Here is a 25472-nt window from a genome sequence, read left to right as displayed (position 1 = left end):
AATGTTGCTGTTTTTGTAGTACTGTCTTTAAAAATATTTTATTGAACTTATGTTTGTCATTCATTTAAGTCATTTCTAGATGTAACACATACCTTTTTTTTTATTTCTACCATTCTAGTTGATTTGTATATTATTAGGATATCCTATTTAAATAAAGATCTATCTATCTATCAAAATCTACTGACTGGAGGGAGTATAAAAACTCCCTCCAATCGTACTTTGAGGACGGATTCAGTACTATTCACAGTTGTAATGATATGGATACAGTAGCGACGCAATTACGCGAAGCAGTGATCTCATCCTATCATGAGAACTGTCCACTGAGGGTCAAAAGAGATAACCGCAACTCTTCTTGGTGGAACAAAAGCCTTGAAAATAAAAGAAAAGAAGTTCGACGACTATTCAATCGAGTTAAAGAGTCAGGTAACTGGGAGCTTTATAAAATCACTCTAACGTCATACAACAAGGAAATTAAAAAGGCAAAACGGGAGTCTTGGAGGAAGTTTTGTGATAGACAGGCTTGTCTAGCTATCAGTGGTGCCATCAGTACCACACCGTCAGCGGCCATGGAGATCCTTCTAGATCTACCTCCTCTTCACATTTTTCTCGAAAGAGAGGCTAGATGGACTGCATATAGACTTGTGCACATTGCCAATTGCACAAATCAATTCAATGCAGAGTGCAACAGAGTGTTGGTTGACATTGGAAGTCACACCATTCTGGAAATGACCTCTGACTTTATGCCTCCAACTGTAAACTACGAACTGCCTTATAAAGTACTATTCCCAAGTAGAGAGGACTGGATCCTGCGAGAGAAGGAAATATTAAGAGCAGATAGTTGTTGGTTCACAGATGGATCAAAAACACCTTCCGGTTCTGGTGCAGGTGTTTTCAGTCGCAGACTCAGGACAGAGTTATCTACCTGCCTAGGAACTTATGCGACTGTATTCAAGCAGAAATTTACGCTATTGAATTGTGTGCAGAGAGATTGGATAAATCCAACCTCTCACAAGACAATAAAATTATTCTCAGACAGTCAAGCGGCGTTGGAAGCTCTTGGCTCCCAGCGAACAACGTCTAAATTGGTAGCAAACTGCCAAAAAAGACTCTCCTCGATAGGAAGACTAAACAGATTGTCTCTGGTCTGAATTCCTGGCCATACTGGCCTGGAAGGCAATGAAGCTGCTGGCTCTCTTGCAAAGGAGGGTGCTGCAAGCGGCTTCATTGGACCAGAACCTGTCATTGGCATCGCTTTGGGCTTTGCCAAACAAACTCTTAACACCTGGATGACAAGAAGAGTTATGGACTTCTGGCAAAATCTCCCAGGATTGGCTCACTCCAAGGCGTTTATTCACCATTTGAAGCTTGATTCCAAACAGTTGTTGGACTACAGTAGGGATGAACTACGATGTCTAACAGGCCTTCTTACAGGTCACTGTCATTTGAATCATCACATGCAGAGACTTGGACTTCCGGAAGACAGTGTGTGTCGCCTCTGTCTGGAAAATGATGAAACTGTAGAGCATATACTTTGTGCCTGCCCCGCTGGGGATCAAATCAGGTTCTTTGAGTTCGGCAGATCCGTACTCTCACCATCTGACCTGAAAGACCACTCACCATACAAACTAATCGGCTTTGTTAAAAAGCTGGGTTTATTTGGCAGAGTGTGAATAGGTGTGAGCCACAATAAACCCTTATGAGTTGCGGTGAAGGGTCGAATAGACTCACTCACTTCAGACCTACCTATCTACCATGTGATCAATTCAGGATTTCAACCCAACTGGTAGGAGTTGATTATACCAAGGAGTAGCTTAGTTTTAATATCAAGTTTATGTTGATATATATTAAAATTGAACACAGAATAACATAGTCAGAATGAGCTGATTTCTCAAAGATATTTATGTTTCCATTAGGTGGTCTGTATTCGATTACCATATATTTTGTTATGACCTGATAAGTAACGAATGAATGGCACATAACTCAATTTCACATTCGACCATTGAGTTTTTGTTCGATTCTATTTCATTATTTAGATGCCCTTCCCTAATCAAGATAAGAGTCACCACCACAGGAATCTATCTATGCAAGAGGTTATTTTTAAAATCTTCAAAATTTAGATCCTTTTTTGTTATCCAGTGCTCAGTGAATTATAGATTAACTCATTTATCTATACTATAAAATACAATAGAAAATATCATACTGCAGTATAAACTTCATAATACTAGAATGAGTTTATAACCTATTCAGAGTGTGCTCATTGTACTATGCATATGTTTTTGAAAGCAACCAATGTGAATTAACGCACCAGTCTTGAGTAACAAGTCATAATAAATTAGATGTTTGTTCCATAAAATATTTTGGAAATTTTGGGATGTATTAAGTTTGTGCAAATAAATCTAGATAAAAAATCTGTAAACTTACCCAACTGACAACTCTTCCATTGAAGCATGGTAAAAGGGCTAAATCATCAATGATCTCTTCTTTCACAACTCTAAAATTTATAAAAAAAAAGGCATTCAATTTTTTTCTTCAAAATCATACATTTTTATGAGTGGTAACTAGTACTAAAGGGAAAAAGAAAAATGCCATTTGTATGATTGTCAATATTTCACTTCTCTAAAAGCTAAAAGATTTTGATTGAACTTTAAAATAGCAGTGATAATAATCAAGCTAAACGAATATTTAATGTATTCTCGACATAAGTAATCTCAATTCCAATGAATTTGAAGCTTTTGAAAACATATGTGAAGTTAAAATAATAACAAGTGAATAAAAATAACTAATAATTTTCGTAGAAAATACATTTCTTAATATGGTATAATTATCAATATCCGTGAGGTAAAAGACCAAAACAATTTTTAGAAATATAGAATTAAAATTGGGGATAAAGGAATGTTTATCTAGTGAATAATGGCTTCCACTGAATATCAATAAATCACTTTCTAGTACATTGTTACTGAAATAAACGATATCGTGCAAAACTTCAACTTTAATCGAAATCTAATTTCTAATTCGACAGCTATTGATAACATTGAATCAAATGTAAATACCCAAAATCATCGTCCATTGATTTGAAGAAAAACTTGTAGTTGGGCCTATTCAGAACATTTTTAAAATCGGATAGTGTTACTTTCTCTGGTGATATAGGAATTTTAACTAAATACGGGTTTCCTCATCGTCTATATGATAAATAACTTTAGTTTCTTCCATTTTCATTCACTAATTCGTACAGAAATCCATTAATTTGACAGTAGCAAAACACTTCTGCACAACATGGCGGAGATAATTATGATTTTATCTTTTATCTCTTTGCATTTGCATCCATATACCCACCCACCAACCAATCAAAGCACAGAATTAATACCTGCCATAAGATGTTCTGTGTTAGGATTCAAGACAAAACCCATCTACGGTCACACATTTGACAGGTAAATACGTTTTGCATCCCATTTAAATGTTCCTATCATTTGACGCATTTTTTATAAAAAACGAAACTCTTCTTTGAGACTGTTCCTACATATTTCATTTGATCTTCCGGTGATTTAACAAGTGTCAGAATATCTGAAATACTAAAAGGTTGCTGAACAAAATGTTTTAAATTCTTGAAGAGTGTAATAGATTTTTTGGACCCGTGGGTTGGGCTATCTATTGGGCGCGTCCCTAGGTCCCTAAGGGAACGGCCAGGGGACTGGGGGCCCTGTCCGGGAAGTCAATGTGGCCTTACGGACGAGATCGCCGGACTCCTGGTCAGTGGCAGAAATAAGTAGGATGAGGGGAACTGAAACTACCCAAAAACCACAGCGAAACATGCAACCGTGGACCAACCTACCTAAGCTAAGGTGTAAGGAATCGTGCTGAATGGCCGCAGGGTGATATGCGGTTACGAACGATCCCCTTGGGAAACCGGGCGAAACCTCATCAGCTTTCCTCTGGTAATGCGGGGCTCTGCCAGAGGTGACCAACTCTTCCCTTGATACTCGTGGGAACACACATGAATACAACAAAAAAAAACAAAAACCAGTCCCGAGGCTGGACAGATATGCTCACCTCAACCTATGGCAGTGTCTGGGGATGAACAGAAATGTCCACCCCAATCTACCGCTCAGAATGAGTCTGGACATAGCAGATCACCTCGTGACGCAACACAAAGGCCAAGGCGTAAGCGCATTTACGGCGCCGAGGCCAAAACGAGTAAAGAGCGAAATAGGCAGGAATGACAGCAACTATAAGTGCACCCTCCTCCTCTTCCACTCCACCTCCAACAGCAAGGCACTTCCTGCGGCGAGCGCCAAGAGCTCCGCCTTGAAGAAAGGCTGCCCCTGCAGGAAAGCTCCCTCACTTGAGCACCTCCACGGAGGAATTCCAATAACGTTGAAGGAGCCGCGCAACGACAATAATGTCGCTGCACCTTCCAAAACTTTCGTGGAGGCCGCCGTGAGACACCTCAAGGTTGCCATCATAGATAAGACTAACGACCCGTACGGTAAGGTTATCGCAGAACAAGAGAGTCTCATCAAAAAACAATTGCTGGAGAACCTGGACAAGATTGTCTTCTTCGTCTCCAGCAGCAACAGCAAACCTCCCACGTTCAAGTCGTGGACATACTCCGAAGAAATCATCAGCGTGGTCTGCGATGACGACGTAGCGCTAGAGAGGCTGAAGAAAGCGACAATGATTATTAAGCCGCGGGAAGAAGCAAAACTTGCGGTCGTCAGTGTGTGTACCAAAGCTTCGCTTTGGTAAGCTTGTGGACGTCCGGAGGACGTCCACAAGACGACATCCGGTGAAAAGGAGATGGTGCTGGGTCGGCTGAAGGCGCAAAACCCTGAGCTGATGGTAGCAAGATGGTGCACTTAGGTCTTTAGAAATCTAGCCACCTAAAGTGGAAATTGACCTCAAGGCCACCATGGGTCCCGAAAAGGAAGTAGAAGAATCTGAAAAGATGACAGTCGATGACCTGACGGAGGCCACCCAAAAACAGCGAGGCCGCCTCCCCCTAGTGGGGAGCAGATGGACCTCTAAAAGTAACTTTAAATCCAACAACTGTCTCATCATGGGCAAGTACGTTGGAGAAAAAATAATACAATGCAATCTCCAACACAAAAAGACGGCAACACTATGTCGACACCTTGATGTATTGGGGTTGGCAATAGCTATGATCCAGATGCCCTGGATAATAAAGACCAAAATTACTGCTTTCAGTAGCCTAACTGGTCAAATTTTCAGCTTACCAAGCAATCAGCAACTTAGGACTGCTGTTTACGTTCCTAGGAATCACAGAGCTTTTCCGATCGCACAATTCAGCACCTCCGACCTAACTGCGGTTAAAGTGGAATGTCCAGATGGAAAAGGCAAATATATGGCGTTGATACTCGCATCAGTGTACCTTCCTTTAGATGCAGCCACCCTTCCACCGACCAGAAAAATAGAGGGACTAGTGGATCACTGCCTCAACCAGAGAGTGGAGCTTATATTAGATTGCAACTCAAACTCTCACCACTTGAGCTGGGGTAGCAAGGATATCAATATGAATATATAATTAAGAAAGATTTAACAATCTTAAACAAAGGCATGGAGCCGACATTTATTAACGCCCGTAGTCAAACATTAATAGATATCACGCTAACGACAGCCAAAATATCAAACAAAATCCAGGACTGGCAAGTCTCGGACCATATTTCTATGTTAGACCACCGCTGGTAAGCGGTAAGCCAGAATCTCAGGACTCTTAAAAGGAGCTCAGAGCCTCTCTAGCTCTGAGGTAAATTCCCAGTATCATCACCAGAGATCATTGGACAGCAAAGAATACACCCTGGGTATATTTATAGATATCGAGGGAGCGTTTGATAAAACAACCTTTCCAACAATTACCCAGCAACTACACTTCAGGAATGTACCCCTGGCAGTAGGAGAATGGATACTCAAGATGCTCTCCAGTAGAGCAATAAGTATCAATGTAGAAGACATCACAGTGAGAGGACTAGTCATGATGGGATGTCCACAGGGAAGGTTCTTATCATCCATTCTCTGTAACATAGTTCTGGATACCCTGATTAATCACCTCAGTTTTACACAATTGCATATGTAGATGACATAGTTATCTTGCAGACCGGCAAATTTGTGAACACATTGTGCGATAGAGCGCAGGATACGCTCAAATTAATAGAAACATGGTGAAAGGAACACTCACTGTCGATCAATTCCAAAAAGACGGAGACGGTCCTTTTCCCCAGGAAAAAAAGTTTATCGGGCTTAAAACCTCCCGAAATCTTCAAAAGCAAACTAAACTTCTCTGAAGAGGTGAAATACCTTGGTACTATCCTCGACGGGAAGCTAACATGGAACTCTCACCCACAGAGTAGAGCAAAAAGAGCATATGTGGCTTATGAGTAATGTAGGAGGACAATGGGACGCGCATGGGGTATTTCACCCCGTGCGGTCACCTGGATCTACACTGCAATAATAAGACCAATGTTAATGTACGGAGCAATTGCATGGGGACCGAAAGTTTTACAAGCAACGACCATCCAAAAATTATATCAAATACAGCGACTGGCTTGTTTAAACGTCACAGGAGCCATGAGAACAACATCAACCGCGGAAATGGAATTAATTACTGGTCTGACCCCTCTGGACCTGTACGTTAAGGAAGTTGCGTTAATCACCATGTTACGATTGCGCACGGCTGGTGTAAACCTCGAAGTAGGAATGGGTCAATTGAGGCCTATGGCGAGAAACGCTTACTGCGCAACCTCTGCTGCAGGCAAACAGTGATGCAATTGGACCCAGGTTTGTGTTTAATAAACCCTACAAAATACAAATAAAACAGAACACTTAGTTAGATGCTATACGCATATATACAGACGGCTCAAAAACCATAGAAGGCTCAGGATGTGGGGTGTACTCCAGATCACTAAGCCTAAGGATTAAGTGGGGAATAGGAAGAAATACCAGCGCGATCCAAACAGAACAATCTGCACTGATAGCAGACAAGCCCTATTAGCCCCGAACAGACAACGTGTCACTCTAGTACTAGCCCTGAGGCTAGTACTAAAATTTAGCCAAAGCCTCGGTAGATAATAACATTATCCTGAGGTGAGCTGAAGGGCAAGACAGGAGTAAAGGTAATCGCATTGCCGACTCTTCAGCCAAGGAAGCGGCTGGACTAAGAATTTTAGGACCCCGTGGCATCTACGGCCTGATGACTTCAACAATTGCGGAACTAGCCAAACATCACACCCACACTCAACCCCTAAACAGATGGGATGAAATCAAATGATGCAATCTTGCCAGGATTACTCTGGGCGACACTGGGAAGCTGGCGCCGAAGAAATATCTGGCGATGACCTGGAAAAATCTACGCTGAATAGTAGGATTTCTGACTGGCCACTGTCAACTTAGGAAAAACCTCCACAAAATGGGGCTGGGGGACACACATATATGCAGGATGTGTGAACAGGAAGATGAAACTGTCAGGTATGTCCTATGCGAATGTCCGGAGTTATCGTCAATAAGAGAGTGTGTGTTCAGCGAGTCTTGGCATACACCTGCCGATATAAAGGAGATGTCTCCCAGAGATCTGTCCACTTTCCTGGAAGGGACAGGATGGATGATGACCTAGGAGGACAACTCCTTCTCCTTGGGAGGCTGTACAATGGGTTACATGTGGCCTAAGTGATGTGGGCCTACACTCACCCTCCCTACTCTACAGATACGAATAGATTTTTTGGATACTGGTTCCTTTATACTTGTCCACGGTATCCAAAAAATCTCCAATGTCATATTTATTAGCGTTGAAAATAATAACTAACGTATTAGTAAGTGTGTGTCAGAACAATAACACTCACAATAGTATGCGTATAATGATGGCCATTATTTACTAGGTGAAGTTACGGCCACGAGCCGCAGGCGAATGGCCTAAATCATTGATTAATAAAAATTTTTGTTGTAGATTTTTTGTTGGAAAATTTTGTTACATTCTATATTTATTTTTGAAAATACTATCATCTTATTTTAATAAATATTTCATACAATACATTATTGTTTATGTATACACAGTAGATAGTTATCGAAAATTATAATAATCGTATAATATCTCATAATAATTAACATAAAAATCTATGTATTCAGCTTATCAAATATCACGTATGTAATCTTACAAAAGTATATTTATATTACAAGATATATCCATTTTTAATTCGTTTTTAATACAATTCAACACAAAATATGACGCACATTTTGAAATGTTTATAATTGTGTTCGAAACATGAAGCTATTTATTTTGAATTTATCCCCTTTTGACGTATTTCTCAGACAAAAATATTCTGCCACTCCTATGAAAGATTATAAAATACTCTGTTGAAGTAAATGTATCTATCTATATAACACAAAATATCACAACACTGAGCAATCTACACACACACAAACAATAATGTTGACAGGTTTGAGTCAAATTTGTTTCGGTTCAAAACCTATTTCGATGTATAAAATGTTTCGAAAAACATGGTATATTAAGAAACGGATGATATGACACGCACATTCGAAGTCGTTGATGACTCAGTGGAGATGCTTCTTGCCTTCCAACCATTGAATATATTTGGTGGTTAACACGATAAAATTTTAAAAATCGATTGTTTGTAGGAAAACAATATAATATTATAACTAAATCAAGAAAGCATCTGACATCAGTGATCAATGACTCATTAATCACTGTCCACTGTGTGCTCAAATCCAAGCCACAATGCAAATACCAATCTAATTGTAAATTGCACACGTTTAAAATGAATTGGCACATTTGCAGAGCCTAAATGCAGAACTTTCATCCTCACCTGGCCCATTTCACTCATTTGTGTTGACATTTATATTGGCAATACTGCTTAGGTAAGTGCTCAGTTTGTTGGTAATTCCTCAATTACCTGTCTGCCTGTATTTTTAATAAAGTATTCTGAATTTGCATCAGTTATAATAGATACCAGTGATAGATAGGTTTTCCCTGGTTACAGTGTTCTGTAATACTGTGACCTGGTTAAGTTCATTTGTCATTTGTTGAATCGGGTTTGACGTGCAAGTGACGCTAAAAATAACTTTGATTTTAGGTTTTTTGAATGTCAAATGTCAACAAGTAGGTCAATATTTTGTTTTCAATACGTGTGTTCTTAATATTCATATGTTTAGAGTTTAATTAAGGATTAGTCAAATATTTAATCATGCAAGTGACTAATTAGGTAAAACTACTATTTATGCTAATTCGAAATTGTTTTTAGGCCCTATTAATATTTCGAAATTAACCTTATATGGTTTAAATAAGTGAAATATGGCTGATAAATTAGGTTTAGGAAATGAAGTAAGGGAACTCAAAATAGGACAGAGCTTTACCAATCCAAAAACGAAAGCTTTCCACACTCTTAAATGTAAGTCAAATGAAAGTCTTGAGTTTTGTTTAATTGAGAGTTTCTTGTAGATGATTTCAAACCTGCCTCTGTGGATACCAGTAAAAAAGCTAATGTAGAAGTTCCAGGAGTGAATCAGGTTACTGTAACAGTGCCACATTTAGGTAAATGAAAAAACTTCTACAAAATATCAAAGATTCTTTAAACATAATTTTTTCCAGATGGTGCTGATATTCCACATACAGTGTTCAAAGGATCCCAGAAGCCTTACACTAAGGAATGTGTCCTTATAATAAATAGGGCGACTGGTGAAATCACTATAGAAAAATTGAATTGCAATATTCAAGTCAAGAAAACTAGGAGTGAATATAGTAAACCACAAGCATCAAAGGGTGAGTTAAGGTTTCAGTTCACTCCCTTGATACCACAAATGTTTTTATATCATATATTAAGAATAAATGAGAAACACAGGTAAACATTTCACAAAAGGCTACTGATTAACTACAAATAAAACACATACCTTTTCCTCTAATCCTAGACCTTCAACAAAATTTCTGAATGAATGGACAAACTCTCTACCATCAGTTGATAAATTAGAAACATTGGTATTTCTATTTTCAATATGTTTCCTCACAAAACAGCATTTCAACTGTACATATTTCATTCTTTTAGATTATAGATGTTGACAACACATTTGAGACTCTGATTGTCATTATACAAATCGTCTGTTTCTTCATTAAAAAGACTTTCTCACCTCTAAATAATTCTTCAAGCAAATTTTATATATAGATTGCACCTTCAGTTGCCTCAGTTCAGCCTGTGTTGATCTTTGAGCTACCCTTTTTTGTTTACATCATTTCCATAAGACAGGACCACCTGCCAATTTGAATACAAATCCTGTGTATGACTTGATATCTGATGAATCATTTGCCCAGTCACTAATCTACAAAATTCTAAAACTTTATCTTTTACATTTATGTAGTTTCCTTTAAGCATCCAATACTTGTTTGGCTGAAAGCCAGTGCTCATTGGTATGGTTGCAAAAGTTGCAAAAGCTATATCTGGTTGTGTACATACAACCAACCAAATGACATCGTATCAAATACTGATATGGTTTATCAATTCAAAGTTCAACCTAGATCTACTGAAAATTCAAATGTAATAATTCCATAATAATCATGCAACTTTTTTGCATGATCTACACATCCATGTATAGAGTTACTTATTTTCAAATTGATTACTTCCTTCCTTTTTTTTGGAAAATTCCCTCATCCTTTTTTTGTATCAAGATGGAGTAGTAGAAAGCCAAAAGCTTTCTTTCCCAAAAAATAATAATTCCCATTCAAAAAAAAACTCATACACAATGAACAATCTTCACTTCAATAATCAGTTAATTAAAATAGTTGTGTCTCTGTTTTTTCCCAACACCAAATCGTTATTTTTAACACCTCGACACGTGTTTCGATCACCAAGTGATCATCTTCAAAGAGGAAGATTAAAACTTGTCCGAAATGTATTCTGTAATTTCTTCTGGATACCCTGGTACTGTGTTGCTAGCAATTCTTCATTTGGAATTTTTAATTCAGGTAGTTTTACCTTCCTTTTTAACTTTTCAAAGATGGGAAGTGCAGTTGTACCAATAGAAGTGTCAGGCATTTTCATATGTACTATTTTTTACAAACTTTCAAAAAATACTATATGTAATAATTCTTTCTCACACCAAAACGTTTTCTGGGCCCATAACCTGTTAAACTAACCAGTGTAGGATGGATAGAACACAATATTTTTACTCTAATCAAATTTCTAATTCAGCTGTTCCTCACAACAAGAAAATCAATGCAACAACAACTTTATTACCGACTAGGGTTAAAACACTTATTCACTTTTTCTATAAGTGAAAACCAATTTGAGGTATTACGACTTTGTTTGGCACTTTCAATTCATAAGTATTGTATTTGTATTTATGAAATTTGTTATTTTTCAGCTGATAGGTTGAACCCAAACAACAGATCTGGTAACACTTCTACAAAAGGTCTTCCATTGAGGTCTCAAACCCCCCCTGCTATTGTAGGACACCGTGTGTCTAACAAAACGAAGGTTACGAGTGGCAGTCGAAGAGCTGACAGACAAATAACTCAGCTGGTGCCAAAACATTCACCGTTACATGCGAGTCCAAGTTACTCATCTCCAGGTCATCCTGTCAAGAGCCCCAAGAGGGATCTACATAGTAATGTTAATGAGTAAGTTATTTTACATTATCTAGTGTCTATTTGTCTCAGGAATATTGTAGATTTGAACTGCCATTGCCTAACAGATTAACAGATTTGAAACCTAAAATTAAATTATGATTTTTCATTCATTTCCAAAAAATATTCAACCCTCATTGGGTTATTGAAGTAATAATTTTTTTGTTAGATGATAATTTTACAATTATAGATACTAGGTACACCTGGCAGTGCCAAGTGCTAAAATTCCTTTCTTATTAGTCAGTGGGCTATGCTTGAAAACTGGCAGTAAAAAAATCTAAAGAAATGAACTTTAAACGTTCAAGCCAGTTTTGGCTATACCTATACAGTAGGTTGAATGGATTGATACCTATCAGAAAACAACTACTTCTCTGGCTAATACCACGAAGGGCGCTGGATTATATCCGACAGGTGTCAGGGCAGGAATCTTCACAGAAAATTTCTTGCATATGCAATTGGCAATACAACTGAAAGAGTCAACCTTCAATTTTGCAACGGGCACACTTGCAGATCGGTTTCGGGCTCATTAGCCACTCGTCAGTGCAAGAAAGTGCAGTTGGTTAGTACCTCGTCCACTAGATGGAGTGACATTTTGTTGTTCGCTCCAACTTAGAAAAAGGAATGAAATACTGTGAAAGAATTCAGATTTTCAATTATGGAATATCATTAACTTTAGGTCGATGATTGTCACTATCTTGCACTGATGAGTAGCTAATGAGCTCGAAACCGATCTGCAAGTGTGCCCGTTGCAAAATTGAAGGTCGACTCTTTCAGTTGTATTGCCAATTGCATATGCAAGAAATTTTCTGTGAAGATTCCTGCCCTGACACCTGTCGGATATAATCCAACGCCCTTCGTGGTATTAGTCAGAGCAGTAGTTGTTTTCTGAGCAACCTGTCTGCAAGTGTGCCCGTTCCAAAATTGAAGGTCGACTCTTTCAGTTGTATTGCCAATTGCATATGCAGGAAATTTTTTGTGAAGATTCCTACACTGATGCCTGTCGGATATAATCCAACGCCGTTCGTTGTATTAGCCAGTGGAGTAGTTGTTTTCTGATAGGTGTCAGTCCATTCAACCTATTGTGTAGGTATATCCGAGACTGGCTTGAAGGTTTAAAGTTCATTTCTTTAGATTTAAAATTCCTTTGTTAGAAAGATGAAAAATTTCCATGAAGGTGTATTTTGAGTCATAAAAGTCGGGGAGTATGTGAAAACTTGAATCCATTCATTTTTGTCCACTACATAATTGAATATTACTTGAGTTTTATCCCAACACCAAACCGTTATTTTAACACCTCGAAACGTGTTTTGATCACCAAGTGATCATCTTCAAAAGGAAGATTGAACTAAATATACATACAATGTCATCCTTATTTACAGCATAGAATCCTCTACTAGGTACCTGTGTCTTAAGTGTCTTCAATTAATTTCACAATGTTGCCTTATTTACTAGTCTCAAATTAATTTTACAATGTGTCCTAATGTAATAGTCAGCTATATAGCTATATACTGTTAAGTATTGGTCCCCCATGTCCACCTAATGTCCTTTATTCAACATTTTCATATTGCTTTTACTGACTTCCACTAGACTTATCTCAATGAATTGCAGAGATTAATGAACTGTCTATCAATCTTAAACAAAATTCCAATTTTTCAGATCGCATAACCAGAGTACTCTTGCCAGCCTTCCTATGATTGGAGTAGATGACTTCTCAGACCCGAGGCCTTCTTCTAGAAATGCTCCTATAGCAAACACCCAGAATTCTCGACCATCACAATATACAACACAACGCCCTCAAACCGAAAAATGGCCTGTACCAGCAGCAGTTCCACTGCAAAAAGTGAATAATGGTGTAGGTGAAATCACTGACTCTTCCTCATCAAGTAGCAATAGTGACTCAGATTCTGAAGAAGATACCACTATCACTAATAAAAATACAAACATGAAACCAAATGGTTGCAGCAATGGGAATCCTAGCCCAATGAAGATAGATACTCGGTTGCTCAATGATGATTTATGTCTGTCTGAAAGCGGTTCTGACTCAGACTGATGTGTTTTTGAAGGGTGAGTCAATGATATGCATCTTTACTTTTATTAAATCATTTTTGGTCTTGAGGGCTAATGATATTTTTAAGTTTGAAACATCATTTCACTCTAACAATATGAGTACCAAGTAATTTAAACCCTTATCAGTAAACAAACCCTCTGTACTACGTGCAGGGTGTTACTGATAGATCAAATGGTCTTCTACTGGCAGCAACAAGTTTTTCACGATTCACACAGTGTGAATATAACTACTTAATGCTAAGCAGTTACCTTCTCCTGACAAGAAATTAATTAATACTTACTTTAAAAGGCATGATAATTCCTTGGATTAGATAACTACTAAGAGGAACTGGGAACTTCCAATAATTAAACATATAAAGCATTTATTACCTGAGGGAATCAGTTACTAATTCAAGAGGAGAATGTAATTGTGTACAAATGTGATGATGTCATGAATCCCAACATTTTGTATGATTTGCCTACTATAGTATTTTTATGTGGAATATAATTTAACTGGCTATCGAAAATGACACCCAGATCCTTGAAGTTGTCTACTTGTTTCAAAATTAAACCATTTAATTCGTAGGTGAAATGAAGAGGGTGTTTAGATTCAGAGAAATAAATAATAAATCATGTATCCAGGTTTAATACGAGATCATTCATAACAGACTATTCATATAAGTTTATTTTATCTTCAAAGGTGGTTGACAGTGTTTCATTATTTCGGACTTCCATTGTCTAATATGATATGATTTGAAATCTCTGAAATTTTTATTTTATTGTAATTTAATTTCAGTTTTTTTTTGCTCAATATAATTGTTATTTTCAGCTATTCATTTTAATTTTCAATTTTATTTGTTCTTTCAGGAAATTCAAATCATATTATATTATATTAGACAATGGAAGTCCGAAATAATGAAATTTATTTTATCTTGTTGAAGTTCATAACACTCTTTCGGAGATGTTACATGCATATTTATTTTGACATCTGTAAACAATAAATTTTGGCTAGAGGTAGAATGAGATGCAAGGTCACTTATATATAAATTATATAGAAGTGGGTCCAAACGAGATCACTGTGGGACTCCTGATGTTACTTTAATTGCACTAGAAATATGATTATTAATTTTCACATGCTGAGTACGATTTGAAAGTTAACTGCATAACCGATATAATCAATTTGGGAAATCAAGCAAATCTAGTTTTTAAAGATGAGAAAATGGTTCACCCTTTTGAAAGCCTTTGAGTATTCCGCATAGATCGAGTCAATCTGGACTCCCATCTCCAAGGTATTCACAATTTCATTTTGATAGGACAGTAAAATGGGTACTTCGGGTTCCAGGTCACTTCGATCATGGCTAACCAGCCTAGATTTTGTTCTCTTTAATTTACTTGTGATGCACTGTTTGGAACCTTTGGTGTAGTAATGAATATTACTGGAGAATATTACACCTCGACACGGATTCTCTCTAATTTACTTTATCAGCACTAGTAAACAAATTGAAAAACCCACATTGTTAACTGAATATCTTTATCTAATTGAAGTTATTAATAAATCAAATATGTTTTTCAGATGCTGTACAACCTCTCCTGTGTATTTTTGTGAATATGACAATGTGGCAAAGTTTATATGGTATTGATATCTAATGTTTATAAGAAAACTATATGTATTATATTTACAGTAATAAAATACTGCAACTTATTGTTTTTGTCATTTATCGAAGAGAAAATTTATTTAGTCTTTTTTATCATCTTTTGAAATTAAAACTGATTGATTTCATATTTGGCAACTGTTTTTCTTTTTCTTTTCATAATCCATTCAGTTTTCTCTTTTCTTAATGAATATTTACAGGATACTTGTATACTCTGTAAAGTTTGTCCAAGTGATAAGGTACACTGAAGGGTATGAATAAAAATATGGAAATGTTCTGAAGGTTGGTGTTTTTTAAATGAACATTACTGAAATGTGGCATCATGATGTTCGTAAAATTCTTAACTGCATAGGCAAAATCACTCTTGGAGGTTTTTATGATTTCAAGAAAGGAGTAACTCGACAAGTATGTCTATAAATGCTTCTTTCAACTTTTGGTAATAAAGATGATATAAGGGCATCGAAAGGTTTTTCTATGATGGTGTTGTTATAGTAACATTAGAATCAATGCATGAAAAACTCATCTGGAATCTAGGGATTTATTATTGTCAAGAGAAATCGTCAAAAAATCAGAGCTCGTTCTGAATGAAGGGTACGTCAGGACGCAAAGGTTGTTAAATGTACTGCGTTGCTGAGCGTTATTCGGGTCTTTCATGGCTGGGGGCACTTCTGTCAACCCATGTTTATTTTTATAATATAAGCGAATGATTGGAACTTTATAGCTTTAGCAATATTGTGAAGTTCTTTATATGTTGTGGGACTGTTGGAAATTTATGTGAAGTTCATTAGTTGTAACTGCTCGCTGTATGTGCACGCTACTACTCTGAAAAAATGGCTCAACCGATTTAGGTGTGGTTTTCACTTATGTATTGCATTAGGCTTCACTTAACATCCAGTATTTCATTTATTCAAATCGGTTCATGGCAGTTCAAGGATTCACAGCGAAGTCAACGCAATGGAAAACAGAAATAAATACTTATTTCACAAATAATACTTCAGAATGTTCAGTTGATCATTGAAGGGAATATATTTTTAGGAGAGATTAGTTTTTCAGAAAGAAAATTTTCAAGTTACCTACCTAAACCATGCCCCATAGACCATACATTTCCCGTTTGAATTACATGAGATTTTGCTACTTTTTACACTGAATTTTTTTTCTCCTCAAACAAGATGACTCACAGCAATAAAACACATGTTTTTATTAAGAAATTGAACGCTCTCCTCCACGAAAATGCTAGTCACCAACGAACCAAATGTACCATTGTTAAAAAATGTTCAGTCAGCAGAATTCTATTGATAAAGAATATTGTTCTGCAGTATAAAGAAATAAATTGAGAAGTGTGGAATGATATCGAGAGAAAATCCAATTTCATAAACCGGGGGAATTCCATCACGCTCCATGGATGTCCATTGCAATTCATTGTTTAAAAATTTATATTTTCCTCGACATTTTTAAGCTAAGTGAAAACAATCATTTTGAGAACATTTGTCTGCTGTCTATGTATTTGTGTGTTCTAATTTCTAAAATGGTAGCGGTTTTCACTGTTATATTGTACTTTGTAAGTTTCATTGATTCATTTCTAGCGGTTCATAAACAAAAAACATGCCAATTTGAAGAATCGAGTAAAAAATTTGTTGACACTAATTTCTATAAAATTGAAAGTTATCAAGTTGTCAAAGAAATGTCAATTAGAAAGAACACCAAAAAGAACGTCATATATTTGTTTAGAAAGTGTTATTAATAAGTAAATCAGATCAAATACCAAACTTCGCAACAGTTTTGGCTACAAGGTGAATTGGAAATATTTCAAAATGGACGCACAACAGAATTTATGAAATTTCAAAATGGACGCACAACAGAATTTATGAAATTTCAAACTGCAATATCTACTCTCTTCTCTCAATTACAAAGTTCATAGAGTCAGACAAACTGTGAATCATCAAGCAAGGGAGAAATTGTGATGAATATCATACTTCTAGCTAACTTCGAAAATTTTGACAAGAAAGAATCAATTTTAAATTACAAAAGCAGGTTCCAGAATTTCTATCAAAATGAACAACATTTCCAGAATTTGTAAGTACACTTAAGGGTAATATAAGTGATTGTGAATTCACATGCGAGTGCAAGAAATCAGTTGCAGAAATCTTCCTGACAGCTCAATTCATTCGTGGATTATACGTTAATAGTATTCGTAAACAATTACTTCAGCCTAATATCAAACCATTCAAAGTAATTCCGCTCGAATCTTCAAAAATTGATCCTCAAAAAATTGACTAGAAAACAATTTCAACATCATCTTCAACAGTTGATATCAACAGTTCACACCAATCTGTTCATAAATGCACAGAAATCCTGAACGTTCATTTATCCCTCCAAGAACTAGAAAATAAAGGTACAAATAGGTGACTCAGTCGCAAATATAACCTTGAATTAGTAGGACACTGAACAAGCCTCACTCAAATGTACCTTATGCAACAGGACTGGTCACGTTTCTGAAGTCTGTATCACTTCATTAGTTACAAAAAAATAAAATCTGAATCGTCTAATCAAATTCAAAGCGATGATTCACATGAAATTTGAAACTGGACGCATTTGAAACTACAGGAATCATAACGAAAATAACAATATCCAACTGGAGATTACCATTAGTCGTAATACCAAAAGCAGATGAAGGTGTAAGTTTTGCTGTCGATTACAAAGTCGGCGTTAACAAGCGACTTATGAATTCACATCATCCAAGTGTGAAAATCGAAGACATTTCAAATGACATTGATCACGTGGTAAGAAGTTGCCCATGCTGTGCATCTGCTCAGCCTTCAAGAGCATCATTGCATAGACTATGCAGGGCCGTTTCAAAATCATAATTTTCTTGTTGTTATCGACATGAAATCCTCAAGCGTAAACTTTACACTTGAGGAAGCTATTGTATATGAAAACACGTGTCGCGGTTTTTGTAAGACCCTTTATAGTGAAAATTATACAATAAACTGTAATAATTAGTTTTGAATATTTTCAGAAAAAGAAACTCACTTTTTTTCAAAATGAAATTTCTAGGATTTATGTGAAATTTCAAAATTGATGTTGATAGCACTTGTCATGAGCACTGATTGATATTAATTTTAAGTGGTTAAACAGGTCTAGTACATTTAATTGTTACAAAATTTTGTAAAAGCTGTCTAGCCTTCAACTTTTTTCATTGTTTTAATGCATTTATTATTTTATTTTCAATAAATGTTTAATGAAATACAACTTCCTGTAATTAATTATCTCGGTTTGTATAATAAGAATTATGACAATTAATCTTCAAGTTCATGACCAAGCAAATTAGGGTTGTTAAGCTTTATAGCATTTATTCAATAAATAAAAAATTAAAATACTGTATAAACATACTGTAAATAAAATATGTTTAACTATTAAATCCTACATATCATTATTATGTATTACAATAGTGTGTTTTCTTCATATGTTGTTTAACATATGATTTATCATTAAAATTCTTATTGCAAATATTGCAAAAAAATGGCTTCTCTCCTGTATGGGTGTATAAATGCCTTGTCAGTTTATTTTTGGCATAATAGGCCTTGGGACACATATGGCAAATATACTTCCTCTCCTTAGAAGGCAGTTTGATTTCTCCCACTCCTATTCCATGTATTTTGGCCATATGAATTTGCATCACACGTTTATCTTTATATTCCTTATCACAATGAGAACATTTGAAATCCCTCACATTCGAGTGTGTCCTCATATGACGCTGCAGCACGCATTTGTCAGTAAACTTTTTGTCACACAAATGACACTGAAACTTTTTATCGCCAGTGTGTCTACGCATATGACAATCATAGTTGGATTTTATAGGGAATGGTTTGTTGCATATCTGACAGAAATATTTCCAGAGTTGTGGATCTGTATGCACCACAAGTTTATGAGACCTAAAATAGAAAATAATTAAAAAAATATGAATAAAAATTTATTCTTTCTTGAAAGTTTTATAGATTCATTACATACATCTATAAAATTACATTAGACTATATGGTCATGCGATAATTTATTTGATGGATTACTAAGAAGAATCCCCAAATAGATAACCATTACCTGGGATTTTATTTTCCAAATTGGGATAAGGTTCATATATAAAAAATCGTTTATTACATTTCTGTATTTGAATTATATATCCATTTCCAGATGATTCTTACATTTTCTAGGGAAATACATGATTCATAGCCTGACTGAAGCTTGAAACTGGTCTGTATTTATAATGTAGGTGATGAAAAAAAAAAAATAATAAACATGAAAAAAAAAATGGAATCTACTTTCAGGTTCAATTCTTCTTTATTCAATAATCCAATCATTGTATTTGATACTTTATATGGCATACTATTCACTAAAACTATTGGGATTTGTGATAAACAGAATATCAGCATATATTATAATATAAACATCATAAAAGCTAGAGATATTTTTAGAACCAACCCTAATTTCTTTTTGAATAAATGATGGTCGATTTGTAGTTATTTAAACGTATGTAATATAAATCGAAATTAATTGATATGTCAAAAATAACAAGTTTTCATTTGTACAATAAAGAAAAAAACTCTGTTATCACAAAAACTTTTCCTAATGAAAAAACAAAATTAGTACATTGTATGACCTCTACGCTCCACATTAATCAATCATAGACAAAATGACGTCGATGAGATTCAGGTCGGAGGATTGTGCTGGCCTATGGTCGGAAGATTGTGCTGGCCATAGCAATACATCATTTCCTTTGTTGACGAGCCAGTCTGTCACTAGACGAGCGTCATGTAAATGAGCATTACCATGCATGAGGTGGAAGTTTTGACTAAGAGCACCAGATAACGGGCAACCGATATGGTGAAGAATGGGGTCGAGTTACTGCTGAACTGTAAGGAAGTGATTTGGAAAAACGAGGTTAGTTCCATTTATTTTTCTAAATTCAAGTATAAGTTGGTACCCGTCATTGCATAACTTAGGTATCTCTGATGCTTTTGTGTATTTTCACAAAACTGTCTCATGGTGCTTTGAGGTGGCTTGTCCAAAAAAATGCACCACTGTTCGCAGTGTTGATACCGCAAACCATCCTTGGATAACGAATGAGATTGTACAGAAAGGCAAATATTAAAGGGAGTTGTTTGGGCAAGCCAAAAACAACTATAATGCAGCATGTATGAACCACAATTACACAAAAACAGGATAAAACGAAAAAAATAATTTACTACACAAACAGAGTAAAAAATGCAGCTAATAAAAGAAGAATAAGACCATGCCACCTGCATGGGCTTATTATGTCATTTAAGTAAACAGATTAGAATATATGAGTAGGGTCAAATCCAGATTTTAATTCAGAAAAATTCACTTCCATAAATGATCCTAAGTGTTGATATGAATTATTATCTTTGTTAATTATAATTTCAACTTTCAAGTTATAGATACAAGTATTTATGGGCGTTTTAACCCTAGATAATTGCATCACTTGAAGATGGAAACTTTCAAAATTAGTAATCATATTTATATCATTACTATAATTTGGTGAGTTGAAATTTGAGATTATATCTGCTGGTTCAAAAATCAAGCAGATGTACTTGAGAGGACTGTCAAAAAGCAACATGTGGGTGTCCTTCAATGATGATAACCGTATTAAATAATACTTCTATGGAAAAAAGGGCTACACTATGTTTCCTTGCAGTAAAAAATAATAAATGCATAACTCTAACAGAGTGCTCAAACTAAATTTTGTGATTTTGTTATGATTTGCCACAGGTGTTCTAGGCGGATTCATAATACTTTACCAGGTCTAGCCTATTTTTGTATTGCAAATAAAAGATTTTCTGAGCTTTCAGGTCGTTTAATTACCTGCAGTGGCGTGCGTTTGAGTATATAATCAATACCTGTTAAAACTAATAACAACGTTGATTAATGATATAATATTAATAAAAAGTCTTCAAAAGAAACTGGTATTACAATTTGAAATCTTAAAGCCGAGTATCAAAATTTACTGAAACATACTCTAAGCAAAATTGAAAGGAAAGTGTGGACAAATGATGGTTGTATTATAATTAAAAGATCAAAAAGAAATAATTTATCAAAAATGCACAATGCGAGTCCTACTTAAGTTTATGCATTGTCTTATCTCTATAACTGTGTTAGGAATCACACGTTAAAAGGTAAGACCTCGTTAGTCCTTAGCTCGCACAAGATTCTCAACTTGAATTATTTTTTGAGAATATTGGGAACTCCATAAATCCAGACGTCTGACGACGTGACAGAATGAAGAAATCTGCCAGACGTCTGACGATGTGACAGAATGAAGAAATCTGGCATATATAGATTAGAATGTAGTGAATGCTCTGCAGTATATACAGGCCAGACCGGTAGAAATTTCGAAGTAAGACTCCGTGAACACGTCGGTTTAGACAAAAAATCTTCTATGTACAAGCATCTACAAGAAACAAACCACAAAATAAGTAAGGAAAACCTCAAAATCTTACATACATGTAGTAAAGGAAGGAAAATGAATTTGTTAGAAGCCATGGAAATCAATAAATCGATTAAAAACTCAAAATATAGAACTCTTAACGAACAAACATATTTGTGTAAGTCTCCACTTTTGAATTTATAAAGATGACAACGTAATTAACCACAGTTTGAAGTTTATGTAGTTGGTATTAATAAATGTAGGTATATATCTTATTACCTACTATATATATATATATATATATATATATATATATATATATATATACTCCGATATTTCTCTTAGGTCAGTAGTGTTTGAATATGAATGAGAATGGTGTAAAAACCGAAACCTTGGTCGTATTAATATCAATACATTAAGTAAGTGGAAATTAGACAAAGTATTTTATTTCTATATCTAGATCATTCAATTGAAGATGAATTTCCACAAAATAAATAAGTCATCAATATCACAAATCACATGTTAGTGTTGAGTTTGCCTGATAAGTCTTCTTCCACAATTTTTTTAGAACTGAAGTCTGATTTACTCTCATTAACGTTTGGATAATTTTTAACAGAAGAAGATGGGGAGAAATCTGTTATATCAGGAAACTTAGTTATATCAGACCAGTTTTGTGGGCTAAAGAAAATGCCATCAAGACTTTGAGAAGGATAAATAGTGCCAAGGATTGATGCAGCCTTTCCTCTCTGAATCGCAATGCTGATTCGTTGTATGAAATGATCTTGCTCTAGAATCGCCTGCTACTGTAATTAGTTTTCAACCAATATCTCTGAAAAAATCGGAAGCAAAGGAACCAAAGCTACCAAATGTTTCAATGGCAATTGGATAGAAAATATATCGTTCTTCCAGACGAATGTATTTCTGCTTCGCAAACATCACCAGATGTTTGAGAAGTTGAATTGAGATGAGAGCGAGCCAAGGTATCAACACAGGTGAAGTCCCAAACCAAAGGTTTTCCATGTCTCCAAGGAATGAGAGATATTCCATCAGGGCGTTTTCCATCATCTCAGCTAATTCCAAGAGGTTCAATCACAGAAGGAATATTGGCTGTTGACAATGCACATTTAATTATGTCATTTACTGCATAATGAAGAAGCGACCTGCACTAAATTTACAACTGAGGCCATGAGTACCATTTTCATCAACAACGAAACTGCGCCGACGTTGGTGATTAACACATATTAACACTTCAAATATGAATTACACTCCAAATATGAATATCACTGATATGACGTGGAGGTTGCAAAGCCAAGCTTCAACATCGACCACCTATGAGATTCCTCCTGCGGCTTTCACCACAAGGCAACTAGTTAAAACAGCGCTGTCTGGATAACCCTGAAGAGGCATAAGCCTATAGCAGGGCCCCACACAAAATACACTGTCACAAATATTTTATAATTTTATCCAAAAGTATAATAAACATTTTTGACTTGACTTGCGCTGTCTGGTGTGTTGTGTTTGGCTCTGGTTTTCCACTAGTTGCCTTGTGGTGAAAGTTGCAGTGAAAGACAGAGGACAAAGCTTAGCTTTGCAACTGATCGTCTTGGGAAGTCTCATTTATCTTTGAAATTCGAGGATTGAGTTCTCTGTCGATTCCTTAGATGATGTCTTTGTGAGGGAAGATGTCACCCAACAATAAAATAATTTGGGAAAGTTCAATTATATTCTCCATGAAAAGTCAAAAATTAGACAAACCAAGGTTTGACTGAATAATTTTTTAGTAATTAGCACAACAAGCTTGCCAAAGATGTATTTATTTTTATAACAACTTAAACAACACACCTACCTCAAGTCTTTGTGAGTATTGAAACTTTTGACACAAGTTTCACACTTATATTCTCTCATATTAAGGTGCTGTTTTTCATGTATGTTTAGATCCGTTTTAGTAATGAATCCTTTTCCACAATATGTACACATATTTGACCTCACAGCTTCATGATATTTAATATGTTGCATAAGATTAGAGGAGTTACCAAAGCGGCTATTGCATCGTGTACAAACAAAAGGTCTAACATCTTTACTATTCATGCCATGCTCTTCAACACAATGTCTCACAAAAAGAGTGCTTGAATTGTAGGTATTGGTACATTTTTCACATTGAAATTGTAAAACTTTTCTTTTTCGTTTAGATGATGATGTGGATTTATCTGAAAGGCATATATAATTGGGTATTAAAGACATTTTCACATAAATTTCTAACCTCTGATAATCTCGAGTTTGACATTAACCTCCACCTTTTTTTCATCTTCCTCACTAGAAAGAGTATTAGTGGGATCATCATCAAATTCATCTTCATCCTCATAGTCCTCATCTTCATCTTGCTTCTTTTCATCGGAATCTTCAATATCTTCTGAAGAATCAACATTCTCTTCGACTTTAATTTTTTCTTTTTCCTCAGAAGAGTTTTCCAACTGTACTTTCCGAACAGCATCGGACTTTATACAAGTTTCTCGAAATGTATAAACAATACTTAATAAATTGGTACATGGTTCACAGATTTGGTACCCTACTTTCCATTCCTGAAAAGTTTTGTGAAATATACCTTTATTACCCATGACACACTACTTACAATTTGAGAAACACTTATTTGCAGTTTTGAAAACAAAGTTACATTATTGTCATCTTTCTTCGATAGTTTATTTAGACCTAAGAAATTGTTCAGGCAGACACAACAACTATTTTCCATACTATTCATTTTTTTTCCAATTTCCATTCGAATTAGGATAGAGTTAATAATACTTTTGTTGAGAAAATCATTTATAATTCAGTTATTCTACATTCTACAGAAGTCACATAAACTTAAACTTCGTTACTGGACTTCCCAACAAGTTTACAATAATTTGTACGTTTATTTATTTATAAACAATGAAACCAATAACCTCCAAATTTCCACATGTCATATGTCTGGACACGAAAACACAGAAATGACAGAACCATTGCCACACTTACAGGTCACAGTGTTCCATAACATGGAATAGGGTGCCAATTCAAAAGGTATTATTCAGGTTGGTCATGGCAACGTATAGAAGTAAACTTTTACTTCTATACGGTGGTCATGGAGACAGTCCTAGAACAAAAAAAAAACAGTCGCTCAGTTGAACCTGAGAAAGTTATGTACAAACCCATTCTGAATAACCAGTTGTGTAACTATTTTGAACCGTCCTAGAGGCGAACCCGAATATGCTAGAGATGGGCTTATCGATATTAGATGTTATCGATATGATATCTTATCGATACCGATATTTTGAATTCGTATCGATATTCCTTATCGATATATCGATATTTTTTATCGATATATAATAGATAAAAAAACACATTATGTAAAATATATTACTGAATAAATCAAATTCTCACAACTCGAAAACAAAAAGTAACCTAAATGAATTAAATAAATTCTAACAATCGGAAAACGAAAAGTAACAACATAACTTAAATTAATTAAATTTGTGAAATAAAATATTTACATAAAACAAAACATTTATTCTGGATAAACTAAATATATACCTAGAAACTTAATCTAAATTTGAAGCTGAAAATATAATTTTTCCAACTCTCTTGGGACTGAGGCGAGTTCTACGGTCTCGTAGGAGTTGTCCACTCTTTCCGATGGAACAGACGTATAAGATTGCATATCTAAAGAATA

At 35.5% G+C, this 25472-nt stretch overlaps 3 protein-coding genes across 4 annotated transcripts in view; 1 reads left to right on the top strand and 2 right to left on the bottom strand.

Annotated features, from left to right (window-relative positions):
- Positions 1 to 3315, bottom strand: part of dsh (Segment polarity protein dishevelled) — a 59980-nt gene extending 56665 nt beyond the window's left edge. The window contains 3 exon segments of the mRNA XM_074185810.1: positions 2422 to 2491; positions 3051 to 3168; positions 3171 to 3315. Coding sequence (XP_074041911.1) covers positions 2422 to 2491; positions 3051 to 3168; positions 3171 to 3216 — 234 coding nt within the window. The 5' untranslated portion in view covers positions 3217 to 3315.
- Positions 3316 to 9102: 5787 nt separating this feature from the next.
- Eaf (ELL-associated factor) lies at positions 9103 to 15383 on the top strand. Of its 2 annotated transcripts, none has more exons than XM_074185821.1 (7): positions 9103 to 9208; positions 9264 to 9410; positions 9461 to 9553; positions 9611 to 9781; positions 11374 to 11629; positions 13292 to 13699; positions 15255 to 15383. In XM_074185821.1, exons 2-6 carry the CDS (start codon positions 9314 to 9316, stop codon positions 13683 to 13685), a joined length of 1011 nt encoding a protein of 336 aa, XP_074041922.1. In that variant the 5' UTR covers positions 9103 to 9208; positions 9264 to 9313; the 3' UTR covers positions 13686 to 13699; positions 15255 to 15383. The 2 variants fall into 2 exon arrangements, with proteins under 2 accessions (XP_074041922.1, XP_023018513.1); XM_023162745.2 differs by having other exon boundaries at positions 9104 to 9121.
- A 3335-nt stretch (positions 15384 to 18718) lies between these two features.
- On the bottom strand, positions 18719 to 24765 carry LOC111507420 (uncharacterized). Its single transcript, XM_023162717.2, has 4 exons — positions 24399 to 24765; positions 24030 to 24348; positions 23616 to 23976; positions 18719 to 19265 (listed from the first exon to the last, which is right to left on the bottom strand). Exons 1-4 carry the CDS (start codon positions 24540 to 24542, stop codon positions 18767 to 18769), a joined length of 1323 nt encoding a protein of 440 aa, XP_023018485.2. The 5' UTR covers positions 24543 to 24765; the 3' UTR covers positions 18719 to 18766.
- Between the last annotated feature and the right edge of the window lie 707 nt (positions 24766 to 25472).

This window comes from Leptinotarsa decemlineata, unplaced genomic scaffold, assembly GCF_025532065.1.
Source record: "Leptinotarsa decemlineata unplaced genomic scaffold, Ldec_3_MD MMD2_tig00078346_RagTag_RagTag, whole genome shotgun sequence".
NCBI classification, from domain to species: Eukaryota; Metazoa; Arthropoda; class Insecta; order Coleoptera; family Chrysomelidae; genus Leptinotarsa; species Leptinotarsa decemlineata.
This window is presented reverse-complemented; position numbering and strand designations above follow the sequence as displayed.

Excerpts from the sequence above, each read along its gene's own strand:
- Eaf (XM_074185821.1), top strand. The coding sequence starts at position 9,314 with ATGGCTGATAAATTAGGTTTAGGAAATGAAGTAAGGGAACTCAAAATA. Across the intron at positions 9,554-9,610 it reads TGTAACAGTGCCACATTTAG|ATGGTGCTGATATTCCACAT; the intron begins GTAAATGAAAAA and ends AATTTTTTCCAG. Across the intron at positions 9,782-11,373 it reads TAAACCACAAGCATCAAAGG|CTGATAGGTTGAACCCAAAC; the intron begins GTGAGTTAAGGT and ends GTTATTTTTCAG.
- LOC111507420 (XM_023162717.2), bottom strand. The coding sequence starts at position 24,542 with ATGGAAATTGGAAAAAAAATGAATAGTATGGAAAATAGTTGTTGTGTC. Across the intron at positions 23,977-24,029 it reads CAAACTCGAGATTATCAGAG|ATAAATCCACATCATCATCT; the intron begins GTTAGAAATTTA and ends TATGCCTTTCAG. Across the intron at positions 19,266-23,615 it reads AATACTCACAAAGACTTGAG|GTCTCATAAACTTGTGGTGC; the intron begins GTAGGTGTGTTG and ends TTTCTATTTTAG.